This window comes from Cydia strobilella, chromosome Z (assembly GCF_947568885.1).
Source record: "Cydia strobilella chromosome Z, ilCydStro3.1, whole genome shotgun sequence".
Classification (NCBI taxonomy): domain Eukaryota; kingdom Metazoa; phylum Arthropoda; class Insecta; order Lepidoptera; family Tortricidae; genus Cydia; species Cydia strobilella.
Genome location: NC_086068.1, coordinates 44,748,168 through 44,763,003, shown reverse-complemented (window position 1 = coordinate 44,763,003; position 14,836 = coordinate 44,748,168). Strand labels below are relative to the sequence as shown.

The 14,836-nt window shown below is 37.8% G+C and overlaps 1 protein-coding gene across 2 annotated transcripts in view; it reads left to right on the top strand.

The window, feature by feature from the left end:
* Window positions 1-14,836, top strand: part of LOC134754799 (E3 SUMO-protein ligase RanBP2-like) — a 34,681-nt gene that overhangs the window by 1,616 nt on the left and 18,229 nt on the right. Inside the window, exon 3 of one of the 2 annotated variants that reach the window (XM_063691164.1) lies at window positions 8,240-13,752. In XM_063691164.1, the coding sequence (XP_063547234.1) occupies window positions 8,240-13,752 (5,513 nt within the window). The remainder of the gene's footprint in view (window positions 1-8,239; window positions 13,753-14,836) is intronic. The other variant, XM_063691165.1, reaches the window with a different exon arrangement.

The following is a 14,836-nucleotide window of genomic DNA, read 5'->3' as shown; positions in this document are numbered from 1 at the left end:
GACATATATTGCGCCCGGAAGAGTTAAAGTCTCTCGAAATCAAAAAGATCCTGCAGCTGTTTGAAGTTGCAGGTTTGGATCGAGAGTTGTAGTAGGTGGCGATCACAATAGATCAGATGGTGGCAGTGATACATAGGCTTTGGAGCCTTATATAGCCCCTAACACAAGAAGAAGAAGAAGAAGGGTGGCCGAACAGGCTTTAGGTTACTTTTCGCTCATGTCGTCTCGGACATGGGTATATTTGGTATCAGTACATTCAGTATGATGTCCGCTGTGACGTCATAAAGTCAGCAGTACAAAGTTTTTTACTTTTTTCTTTTAAACATACCATGTGGGGTACCAAATGAAAGGGTTTTGTGAGTAGATCACTAATATATAACACTAGCAAGCCACCCCGGCATCGCACGGGTGCATTGCTGATGTGTTATCCATATAAACCTTCTTCTCAAATAACTCTTTCTATTAAAAAAAACCGCATCAAAATCCATTGCGTTGTTTTATCACAGAGTTCCTATAGCAACCTCCTGTCTCCATCATCAGATCTGCTCTATGGTACCATAATATTCCATTGTCACCCAACTTACATATGTATGCAAATTTTCAGCTTAATCGGAAACCAGGAAGTGGCTCAAATTTTACTTGCAAGATTTGACCCATACAAACATAGTTACATTGTACATACATACTTACATAGGTACATTGCAAGTTAAATAAAAGCTTGTAAAATCGAACTTCACCTCATAGCAACCTTTTCGTAATTAATGAAACATCATTTTATATAACATTACAAAAAATTACTTAAATTAATCTTATTTATACTCAGTATACTCACATACCATTTAACACATCAAAATTAGAAGGAAAACGAAAATACCCACTCTCAAGTATTTACCCGGGTAGTTACCCATCTCTAGTAACAGGTCCAACTAATATCAATATAAAAAAAAAATACAAATTACTGGTGAATATATTGTACCTATGAATATGAATATATGAGATAAGTATATGGGGATGGGGAAAAATCAAAAATTCTTAAATTGAAGTTGGTAAAAAATATCCTCTATTTGATATATTAATAACGGGTCACTCACGTAATTTAAGTCGAAAAACGCTCGACATGTTAATATGTCTGTGTCTCACGGAAGTTTTGTTATTAAAATCCTCTATTTGTTTAGTTTTAAAACTAAATTAATGGCTATGCTATGCGAATGCAAATACTAATGTTTTGAACTTTATTAGTTATGTTTTTAATTTTAATATTATATGTGTATGCAATGCAAACTAGGGAAGATGTAAGAAATTCAGTGAGTCCTGCATTAATAGCCACACCCTAATGTGATGGGTGCAATTTGTTTTTTTGGTTGAATACAATACAATGAAACTTTTACCATACATGGCGGGAAGAAGTTCATAACTCGAGATATTTTATTAAATAAATTTGAACTTTAAATAAAATAAAATAAGGTTCAATTTTCTTCCATTTTTCCTTGCCAGTTGTCAACTTCTTCCTGTCGTGTACATGTTGTACACGTAATTTTCATAAAATTATGGCATACCGTTATGTACTTTTTAAACTATAAGTATAATATTTTTAACTATAAAATGGTCTGAATTATTATTTGATGTAATTTAGGGCTCGCGGTCGAGTCCGTGTTTCGTTTACTTACTTACTTAATGGCGCAGCAACCCAAAATGAGTCTTGGCCTCCGACACGAGTACACGCCAGTCGTCTCGATCCTGTGCCATCTCCCGCCAGTTATCGGCATGGAGATCGCGCAAGTCTACTTCAACTCCAACAGCATCGCCCCAGCGACGTCCGATCGTTCTCCGCCCCACTGGGCGCGGGCACAGATTAATAAATAGTTACTACGTAACAGATACATCATTCCCATACAAAAGCGAAAATACCTACTCTATAATAGCCTACAAAATCTTAATAATAATACCTGCTGCTCAGGACGAGAAGAAATGTACCATAAGTATGCGCACAAAGAGCCGAGACTGCCTTACTCGCCGTGCGAGCCACGTGCCAACGCGTCATCGTAAGAATGCGCTAGGGTTGTACTGTTACTTATGTTATTATTGTAATAAAACGAATGTTGCGAATGTTGATTCGCAACATTCGTTTGTACGTATATTTTATATTAGTCAATCAAATATTTAAAAACAACACTTATAATACCTGACTCAAAAAACTCCTTAATTTACGATTTATCTACTTATGTTCAAATAAATAAATAGTGACAAAATTCATAAAGATAGATTTAAAATACTACTCACCTTTCTTCGTCTCTCGGAAATGAAAAAACCGGCCAAGTGCGAGTCGGACTTGCCCACCGAGGGTTCCGTACTTTTTAGTATTTGTTGTTATAGCGGCAACAGAAATACATCATCTGTGTAAATTTCAACTGTCTAGCTATCACGGTTCATGAGATACAGCCTGGTGACAGACGGACAGCGGCAGCGGAGTCTTAGTAATAGCATAGAGTAACTTATACTAGAGCGGTACTGTCATAGTAAATTTTGTAACCCCAGTAAATTCACTGCCATCTGTCGACACACTTTAAAACTAAAAATGAAGATTTATAAAAATACGATAGAATGTATTTAAATATAGATAAATGATTTTTTTTATTTGCATTAATTATTTTTATGATTTTGACCCATGTTCTTTCACTGATATGCGTTAAAATTGTTAAATAACAAACGAAACCGTCAACGCCATCTATACGACTGTAGGCCAAAACTAGTAGCGCCCTCTGAACGAGAATCAAATTTTCTTGATTTTCGAGGCACGTTTTTTCCTTAGACTGTATCCATCTATTACGGAGTTATATCTATCTTTGGTAATAGGGTGCCGTTTTTACCCTTTGGGTAAGGAACCCTAAAAAAACGACAAATTTTCTTTTGTTTTTTGACTTTTACACCCATCTACTGCACAATAATTACGTGGTTTCGGTATTTCGAAGCGTAAGCGCGGGAAACGTGCGGTGCGAGCGCTCAGGCGGGCGTTCGGCGGCCCTCTGTCGATTATATCGTCGACGATACGCCGAGCGGTAGGCATATAGCGCGTGGCTTTGAGCAAGTGAAGGAGGCCTGGCGCGGGCGTCCCAAGTATGCTCTTTTAACGCCGCAATCCTCCTCCAAGTCCATTCTCAAAACGTGGCCGAATCATCGGAAACGGTGAGCTTTTGTCTCGCCTATAATGTTGGGTGCAGCCACAACATCTTCAATCTCAACGTTCTTGCGAAGTCTAAAACTGCCATCTTCTCTTCTCACAGGGCCCAGGAAGTATTCTCCTTTCTGCCACCAGGAGCTTGTTTTCTTAAGTGTTAGTGTCCAAGTCTCGCATCCGTACATGAGTATCGGCCGTATGACCGTCTTATATATACGCTGTTCTGTGTTTTTACTCGGGAGCTTGGACACTAACACTTTATGAAGGGCGGCACTACATCGCAAGGCGTTCTGAATCCGGATGTCAATTTCCTCCTCCCGAGTATTGGTGTCAGTGACGGTGCAGCCTAAGTATCTAAATTTGGCCACCCCTTTGTATGTAGTATCCCCAACGTGAAGATCTTCTCTTCTGACGCGCATGTTTTTATTGCGTTTCATGTGAAAATACTCTGACTTTTCATGGCTGATACTCAGGCCCTCCTTTTTGGCTTCGGTTTCCAGGACTGCAACAGACTCGGCGACATCTTGTTCGGTTTCTCCAAGCAAGACTAGGTCATCTGCATACCCTATCACCGCATGCTTCCCATTCAGTTCTACTCCTAGCCCGATATCTAGTACAAGCATCTTTCGAACAGCATATTCTAAGACTAAATTGAAAAGCATAGGTGACAGGGCATCACCTTGCTTTAGTCCTGTTATTACAGCGAACTCCTCCGTCAGTTCCTTGTTGATTCTGACCGTTTAGAAAGACCTTCTCGGTCGGTTTAGAAAGATTTGGCAACTGTGATGTCACTGATAATTATAGATTGAGTAGTTTAACTTCAAACTCGGGTAAATCCATCTGCGATTTTGGTATTAAGAAAAGGTAATAGGCTAATAGGGTAGACATTTCCTGAGAGGGTCGAATGGATTTACCTGAGTTTGAAGTTAAGCGACACAATTATGCGTTGTAAGATTAGCTCTGAAGCAAACAACTGATAAGAAAATTTGGATTTCTCACTCTTTTATAGCTATCTCTATAACAAAACAACAAAAACTATTTTAAAGTAACTTTGAAAGACTGTATTTTCCGAATTGACCGACCAAGTAGCAAACTAGTCGCATACTAAAACACAATTTTAAAAATCACATTTATTTCTTGTTCTTTCTAATTGTTTTGCTCTCCCTCTTATCATCTTTTTAGTGCAGTGCGGTTATAAAACATTGGGAAACATTAAGGTACATACTGATTTTGTAAATTCAAAGTCAATCTTCGTTGTAACTGATTTTAATTATCGCTATATTCAAAGTATTCAGTCTTAACAATACGTCAGCACTCATCAAGCGCTGTCACCATCCTACCCGCCTTTTGCAACCAACATGGCGCCTAGAACCAGACCGGAAACAAGTATGATTGACGTTTTTATACTGGCCCGTGATTGATTAGTTGGAACCGGACTGTCAGTTTTGGCATTTGTCTTGCTAGACTTAATAATTGTGACCAAAAGATTGTAATATTATTTAAAAATCATAACACTCGGCTATCCGACTCGTACACCGTCCCGGTGTACGTAAACCTCTTAAACATTCTAGATTAAATAAACTTATAAATGTTTGAGCTTAGAAATAAATTACGAACTTATTTCATTCTGACACTTTCAATTTATTTCTAAGCAGTCTTTTCGATTGTAGACGTTTCTGCTTAATTAAAACTAATTAATTAAAGTTTGATTTCAAATATCACTTTTTGGGCCTTACATAAAGATAATTGACAACTCAATTTAAATCCGTAAAAACATATCTAATTTTAATTTTTTACACTTGTCAATACGCCATTTATGATACTGAGCTAATTGTACCTTTATCTTATGACATATTAATCTTATGACAAATTACAGCTTGCACTGTTTAATGAAAATTTTATTCTATCAGGAATAGAGTTGTGCCATTCCCGGTAACATTCCCCATTTTGTATAGGGAAATTTCTCGCTCGGTAACATTCCCCATACAAAATGGGTAATACATTCTCAACAGGATTTAACTTTACAACATTAACGTTTATTTTTCTAATTTTAATATGTTCAAAATCAGGATCAATTTGCTTTACATAATTATTGCACTATGTTATATTTGTAATATATTTGTCTATCAATAACACTAACAATGATAATGCGATCATTTCTAATATTATTACTGGACATTTCCAAAATACATATAACATAAGGCGGGCCGTATGCTTGTTTGCCATAGACGTAGTATAAAAAAAAAACATCGAGTCCACTTCATGTCTCCAATACTGCCTCATATAACCAATCACAATACTGGAGCCCCTTCATCTCTCCAATACCTCAAATCTAAAGTTGTGGCTCAACAAGTTTCTAATAACATAATGTAGTTACTCAATGGTTCAATAATTTAATAACTCGATGATTCAATACTTCAATACACTCAGATTCAATAATTCAATAGCTCAAATTCAGTCATTCAACAACAAAGGTTATATTCAATCCAATTCTATTCAATATATCCTTTATTCAAATAGGCCTAGCAACAAGCCCCTTTTTTTATATTTCAATTACTCAAATAATTCATCAAATTTCTTTAAATTTGTATTTTAATTTAAAAATATTGTTATTTAATTACCAATTAGGGAACAGCAGTGCTCCTTACCACAGGTATTTTGTTGCTTAAAAAGAGTCATCAACACTTACCTGTATAAGTAATTCTTTAGCTGAATAAACCACTTTTCATTTTAATTTTCATTTCATTTTCAATTCAATAACTCAAATAATTCAATAACTTGAATAATTCTATAACAAATAATTCAATAACTCAAATAATTCAATAATCTAAATAGTTCAATAACTCAAATAATTCAATAACTCAAATAATTCAACAACTCAAATAATTCAACAACTCAAATATTTAAATAACTAATAATTCAATACTAATAATTCATTAACTCAAATAATTCAATAACTCAATTAATTCAATAAGTCAAATAATTCAATAACTCAAATAATATAACTCAAATAATAAATTATTATTGAAATAACTCAAACAATTCAATAGCTCAAATAATTCAACAACGCAAATAATTCTATAGCTCGATACTCGATATTAAATGCTCGATACTAGATACTCGATCAGTAAATCAATCAATAAACAAATCAATGTTAATGAGCTTAATGGTCCTGAATTACCAAAATATAATTATGGTAGCAACCATACCGTAAATGTCTGACCTATCAATATCGCGTCGACTACTTTACACTTAGCACCGACGCCGTCTGCCTCTATGTCTGAATCTGAACTATCAGCGTGACCTAAGCTGTATCTGATGATCTGATCATGAATTAACCTTGTTTTCGAAACTAATGACTGTCACCTCACTCCTGATAGTCCTGTCCTGTGGCGCGTGCCCCTTGATAAGGCCGTCAAAGCGGGGATACTCCTGACGATCACAACTCTGCTTCGCTCTCGATTCCTTTTACTGCCGCTGCAATTCCAGCGCAGCCTCCCTTTTGCGAAGACAGACTTCTGGTGGTCGGAAGCGCCGCTACTGCGATGCCCCGAGTGCCGACGTCTTTGGCACACAGGGGACAGCTGTCATCCTCTTCATACGACTCGTCTCTTTTCACACTTGCTCGAAAGCTTCAGCTCACATACCAATTTGACAATGACTCGAACATCAACTCGAACCCCAGCTCAAAATCGAACGCCATCTCGAACTCGACACAAACTCGAACACCAACTCAAACGTCAACTCGAACATCAACTGTTACATCAACTCTTACATCAACTCGAACATCAACTCGAACGTCATTTCGAACATCAACAACTCGGACTCGAACTCCAACTCGACCACAACTCGAACTTGAACTTCAAAACCAACTCGTACTCCAACACGAACGCCAACTCGAACTCTAACTCGAACGCCAACTCGTACTCCAACTCAAACTTCAACTCGAACTCCAACTCGAACTACAACTTGACCTCCAACTTCAAATCCAACTCGAACTCCAACTCAAACTTCAACTCGAACTTCACCTTCACCTCTAACTCCAACTCGAACTTCAACTCGAACTCCAACTCGAACTCCAACTCCAACTCCAACTCGAACTCAAACTTGAACTAACTCGAACTCCAACTTGAACTCTAACTTGAACTCCAACTCGTACTCCAACTCGAACTCCAACTCGAACTCCAACTCCAGCTTGAACTCCAATTCGAACTCCAACTCGAACCTTAAGTCAAACTTCAACTCGAACTCCAACTCGGACTCCAACTCGAACTCTAACTCGAACTCCAGCTCGTACTCCAACTCGTACTCCAACTCGTACTCCAACTCGAACTCCCAACTCCAACTCGGACTCCAACTCGTACTCCAACTCGGATAACTCGAACTCGAACTACAACTCGAATTCCAACTCAATCTGTAAAAACTGGTTCGAAGTCAAAACCGATGAGAAAGTTGCATTTTAGCCACATGTGGGGCAAAGGAATCAGATGCAAGTTTTTTTTTTTACATACAAGATATATCAGTGGTACTACGTAAACGAAATTAATAACTAGCTTAAATCTAAAATAGGCCCTTGAGGCATTGTACCAAGGATGCTGGCGGCATTTCCTCGCTGTATCGCAATGCTGATACGTTGTGCGAGGAAGCCGCCAGCTCTTCGGTCACCAGATACGTCAACCAGACGCTTCGCGATTTCTGCAAAGTTTTTTTCTTATGTTAGCTCATAAAATTGACTTAAATGATGATTTTGAATGATAAATATTTAATGATGTTTTTGGATTTGATTTTGTTTGATGTCGTAATTAATGTTTTCTTCGGGTTGGTGTGGTGAAAATTTTTGTGTTTTACTTGGGGGCAAAAATTTTAACTTTAAAACCCTCGCAACGCTCAAGATTCCACTTTTCGAACCACTTGCTACGCTTGTGGTTCAACTTTGGAATCTTTCGCTTGCTTGAGTATCAATATTACCACGAACGATATAAACAACAACTTTGCCCTCTTGTAAAACAAATAACTATTTATCATTAATATTATTTTATAATTTTTGCATTCTTATTGTTGTAGTTTGTGAAATTTTGGCTGATGATGAAGAAAGCACTGATCCTGGTCGCGCTAAATACTGGTGTGAGAAGGCAGAAAATATGTTTCCAAAGCATCCAGTTACCTTTCAACTACGTGAAAAGTTATTGTCTATGGCCAATCCAAACCCACAAGCAGTGGTTGATCTGCTGTTAGAAGAATTGGCTGTAAGGCCCAAGGATGTTCTGCTACACATTCGTCTACTAAAATTTTATTTGAAAAATAATAATATTGAAGAAGCATTTACTCATAGTTGCAATGTAGAGTTTGGAGAGAACAACTTCAATAATAATTATGATTGGTATGAGACAGTTGCACAGATTCTTAAATGTAATCCCCGGGACAACAATGACTGGATTTTTCAATTGCTTTTATTGACAGTCACTGAACGAATGTGTGTTTTGAGTATAATCCAGACCTTAGGCCACAAAGCCAGAAGTATTTTTGAGTCTACAGAGCTACTTCATGTTTACGATCAAGCTATAGAGAGAGTTGCTGAAGCTGGAAGCAATCCTGGTCATGGTGAATTTCATGCTGGTGTTCTAAAACATCACCGTAGCCAATTTGCCTTCATAGCAGCAACATTATTGCTCAAGCGTGGAGCGACACACAGCTGGCAAGATGCGGCTAGAGATGCTGAGCCTTTGATGTTAATGGCATGGCATTCCTCAGTTGCAGATGTCTCAGCTAGCTGGGTTACTTCTGCTCCAGAAATGCAACAGAAAGCTGTACGGCGCTGGTATTCTGAAGGGTCATACAGGTGTTCACAATCTGGACATTATCTGCTATCTAATTTCAATGGTAAAAGCCAATTTTTCCTTGATCGCATTTCACAAAATTGCTCTGGCATACATTGGAGAGACAAGTTATACGGAAAGATATTCTCGAGCAGATATCATTTAGAAAAAATAAATACTTCACATTTGGTCTCAACTTCTTTTGACGCGCCTGCTCTGATTTTACCTAATCGAAGTGAAGTCGAAATCCATGATGAAGAAGCTCAGAGAGCATATGGAAATTCTCTTCATCATTTTGTGTGGCTTTTGTCTAAATACAAAGAATTGTCACAGTTTAAATTAACAATTTTTGACATGCTTCCCCTGGCAGTTCAAAATGATGCAAATTGTGGCCCAGAAAGTTTATGTCAAATGGATGTCTATGCATTTCTTTACTGTGCAGCCTTGACGTCTCGCGAACACCGAGATTCTGGTGTTCCATCCGATAAGCCAAAAACGCTACCGGCTAATATTACAGATTTACTGTGTCCTTTGTCTCAAATGAAGTGGTGGGACTGCGCTTATAAGTTTAGTCAAAATAAATTGGGGGCAGAAATGACAGATATTCGCGTGACTCTCAGTCGCGGCATAGAAATTGTGCGATGTGTCGACAATCACGGGATAGAGCCAGATCTTCTGTGTGATCTAGGTCGCACATTCAGTAACCGAGCTAAGCTTATAACAGATATTGATGATAAACACAGTTGGGAGTTGCGAGCAGTTCTTTACTATACATCAGCTATAAATCTATTGGAGAAAAAGAGCACTGATGCAGTTACAAGATCTGAAAAACTAATGTTTGAAAAGTCGAGTCTGCTGCCAAAAGATACTAACTCTTTACTTGAAGAATGTAAATTATACGTGGCACTCTATGAATTAAATAACGACGAGTATGAAAAGGCAATCGAATTATTGTCACCATTGAAAAGCGCACAGGGTCTGTATCATCTCAGTGTTGCTTATAAAAAAATGGCATTGAACGAAAACAAATATTCACAAAGCAATGCTAATGATGAATCTAACTCAAAATATCAGTCATTGGTATCAAAGGCCCAAAAATACGCTTACGAAGCCCATTATATACTGAAAAACCCAGAGAATAAATCGAATCATATGCTACTCATAGAAACTGAAGAGTTAATAAATGAATTGGACCTCCATCTAAATGAATGGTCTGCCGGAGCAGCTGATAAACATGTCAAGAATTCTTCTGATGAGTATTTTTCTATACATGGCAACGAAGATGCCCCTCTTAAAAGTCAATCACATTGTTTCGCAAATCGCACGTTTAGCTCTACCCCAAAACGATTATCACACTTGAGTATAGGCCCTACATCAATTCCTAATGTTCATTGTGATCAACAGTTTTTAGAACCAAATGATAAACTGAAATCCAGTGTGCTAAAACGAGACATTGCAGCGATCAATGACTTAATTGACCTCGCAAGGAGTGTTTTTGAAGAAAATCGAATAGTGGGAAATCAAATTATAAGCACAATAAATTCAAATATGCAAAACACCATCGATCAATTTGCTTTGCTGAAAATTTCTGTAGATCAAGTGAAATATCAAATTAGTGAGTGCAGAAAGGAGTGTAAAGAAGTTACTGAGTTGAAAAAACAAATAACTGAACTAAAGAAGGACATTAGCAAAATTAAGAAAGCTTCTGAACAGACAATCAATGAAAACGAATTGTTTACTCTTGGTGAGGGATACACTACAAATGAAACCGCGTCCAATTTTGCAGCACAGTTGCCCTTTACTGCTCAGCAAGTTATGCCTCCATTTAATCAGCGCCTAATACCGCCATTCACCGTGCCACCAAGTCCCTTCCAACTTTATGGTCAGAATTTATTCAATTTATATTCGCAATTTTCTCAACCGTCATCAGTGCCTGGAGCACCACCAATATTTGATGCAGCCAGACCGCAAGTCAACTATCCAGGCGTTTTCACAAACCCCGATCAAATGTATTTAGATGTAGCGCATCTTGCTCAACAGACAGCAGTACCAGTGATTCCTGTACAGGCTGCAGTTACGGCCACAGTTGCAGCTTCCACTTTACCAGTACCTCATTCAATGGCCCCAGGCACATCAATTATGACGCAAAATGTCATACCCAAGGATAGTCCACGTTCGTTACCGGCTAATGTTGCAATAACATCTTCAGATCTATTGCCGACGTCCACAACTACCCCAGCGCCAGTACTTAGTGTAACAGTGCCACCAAAGCACATCAAAGGTATTCCTCATAATTATCAAATACAAATGCCTGCAACAGAACCGACTCCAGCTTTTGGTTTTACATCACTTGGAAATAAAACAAGTACCAACACGGAATCTTCAAATTGGACTCAAAACACGGTATTCAAAGATTCCACCCCAACCACTAACTATCATTCTACGGCTTCTATATCTTTTTCGCCAAAACTCGGCAACACTAGCTTAAATGAAGAAGTATCGATTGGTGCAGCCAATGACAGTCATAACAAATCTAGAACATTGTCTGAAAAAAGTAACACGTCGATCGATAATTATGATCCATGTCCGGATTTTAAGCCTATCATACCTCTACCAGCAGAAGTAAAAGTTACAACTGGAGAAGAAGACGAAACTGTTATTTTTTCGGCTAGGGCAAAACTATATCGGTTCACCGACAATCAGTGGAAAGAAAGAGGACTTGGCGAAATGAAATTACTTAAACATAAAACCACTGCAAAAGTTCGAGTGCTCATGAGGCGAGAACAAATTCACAAAATTTGCGCTAATCATGCTATAACATCCTACATGGAAATAAAACCTATGAAGAATGAAACAAAGGCGTACTTTTGGGTAGCAAATGATTTTGCGGATGAAACCCTTGTACTAGAAAAGTTCTGTATCAGATTCAAAACAGCTGACATAGCGCGACAATTTTACGAAACCTTCGAAAAAGCTAGATCAGAAGCTACTACAACAGAGGCATTGAGTGCAGGAACAGAAGCCCCGGTAAACCTAACTTCAACCAAATCTTATAAAACAAGTGGAGAAAATGATGTTGCTAAAACAATAGATATAAAATCAACTCCAGCCAATAATTCACAACCTGCTAAGACAGTATTTGGTGGTTTCACTTTCAGTAGTACACCGGCGTTTAAAACAATTGAAGATACAAAGCCCTCCGGGAAAAAAATGGAAATTACGCCAACAAACAAAGTTAATGTGTTTAGTGGCTTGAATTTCAAAACTGGACCTGCTTCTTCACCATTTAGCAATTTGTTCAGTACTTCCAGTGCGCAAACTTACAGTTCTAATACATCAGTGCAAAATGTTGAGGCAATGGATAAATTGAATACTTCGGATACAGTAGAAGAATACGAGCCAACAGGTGAGTTCACACCTGTTGTGCCTTTGCCAGAATTAGTAGACACGAAGACTGGCGAAGAAGATGAAATTGTTCTATTTGAACACAGAGCCAAGTTGTTACGCTTTGTTGCTAAAGAATGGAAGGAACGTGGTCTCGGTAATATAAAGATCCTCGTAAATAAGGACAACCCGCAAAAATTGCGCCTTTTGATGAGAAGAGAGCAAGTAATGAAAGTTTGCTGCAACCATGCTGTTACAAAAGCGATGACATTCCAGAAAATGCCCAATGTTGACAAAGCGGTCACATGGTGTGCTCAAGACTTTTCCGAGGGTGAGCTCACACCTGAAACATTTTGTCTCCGTTTTAAAACGGTACAAGCTTGCAATGATTTTATTGATGTCGTAAAAACTGCTCAATCTAAATTAAGAGACGACGTCAAGGCAGCTAAAGAAGAACTTAATGCGGCCAAACAAAATTCCCAAACTGGAATTACTACTGTTAACAAACCAGCAAATTCTAATTGGGGCGATAAATTCAAACCCAAGCAAGGTTCTTGGGAATGTAAGGAATGTTTAGTTCGGAATGAAGCCAATGTTGAAATCTGTCCCGCGTGTAACAGCCCGAAGAATCCTGGCAGTGCTACAGCAAACGCAAAGACGACAGAGGTCAAAGCACCTAACAATGAAGTTAAATTTAAATTTGGCATTCCCCAACAATCCAATCCAATACAGGTCTCAGAACAAAAAGTATCGAATGCACAAGTTAAATGTTCATGGGGAGACATGTTTAAACCTGCAGCTGGAACATGGGAATGCAAACAATGTTTTGTTAGAAATGAAGGTGAAGTTTACACCTGCTGTGCATGCAATAGCTCGAAAGATCCCAATGCAGCAAGTAAGCCCATTGCCGCCAGCACTACGTTGCCAACTCCCAAATTTAACTTTGGCATTCCACCAACAAGCAATAGCAATGAACAGAAGGCAAATACTACTTCCATTTTCGATGGTACTGGTGCTCATAAATTCAATTTTGGCATCCCCGCAAACCTTCAAGTGAAATCCACTGATAATTTACCTAAGAATGATACAAGTTCTGCTAGTAATGTATTAACACTAGGGTCATGCAAAACTAGTGATGCCATTCAGACACCCACATTAACACCAAAAGAGAAATTAGCCTTATTGCCAACCCCCCAAAAACCAAATGAAACAGCAACTTTCGACTTTGTGTTTAAGCCAAAAACTCAAATTAAAGCTAAGAGCCCTGCTAAGTCACCTAAAAAAGACAATGGGGAAGAGAGCGACGGCAACGAGTATGCCTCCGAAGATGAAGGACACCACATACATATAACTCCAATCATACCTTTGCCCGATAAGGTAAGCAATATTAAAATTTGATTAAAATCATAATTTAATGACAACTACTTTTTGTAAATGTTTCGTATGTTTACATTTATTAATTTGAATATGCTATTATATATGTGGCTTTCCATCATAAAAGGGTCCTTATGCTTCATGTGCAATAAGGACGTTTCCATCTGAAATTCTAATAGAAATTCTGATAAAAAAAGGCCTTTGCAGATGAAGCATAAGGACCCTTCTCTGTTAGAAAGCCACATATTATTACGTCGTTATCGTGGGAGCGAAAACAAATCAGTCGAAGAACACATGGGCAATTTTAACGTAAATGTGTACCATTAACGGCCGGTTAGCAATCGTCTCAAAACTGACGGTCAATGTCAAATCCCATACATTTTGTCAGGAATGTGACGGTTAGACGTTACTGAAACACGACTTAAGTCGCGCTTTAAAGTACAAGTTAATTGAAATTGCACACATACAACAGAAAGTCTGTATTTTATGAACAGAATATTATATTAATATTATATTAGTAATTTGTCTTACACTGCTTAACTTAAACGCTTTCTTTCATGTCAAAATCAATTTGATAATCCAGCAATGAATTAAACATATTTACTTATTATTTTATTCGAAGTTTTAATTTATGTAATATTGTCTTCGGTTACCGCGATAGTTACTTATGAAATAAAACTATGAAAACGGATTATATTATTAAGTTCGTAGTCAATGGGTGACTGAGGAAAAACTACAAAGTGCAAAAATACCCACATACAAAAATAATGAATATAAACTATAAACTTTAAGGCTGGTTGTACATGCAAAATCGGTTCATAAGGCTAGTGATACAATACAACTACCTATTATTAAAGTTTGGATATTTAGTTTTAATAGGGAAGATGGCTTTTCTATACCACCAGCTTGGGATCCGGTAGTCTATCTGATAAAGGAGCAAGCGAGACATAGACTGTGAGACCTTTGTGTTGGATGATGTTGGAGTTTGACATTCTGAGTATAATATGTTTTGAAAAGATGTATCCCGCCGAGTTTATTGCTGGTCCCATATTGGGATACCCTCCTACAATTTAGGAGGGAATTAAAT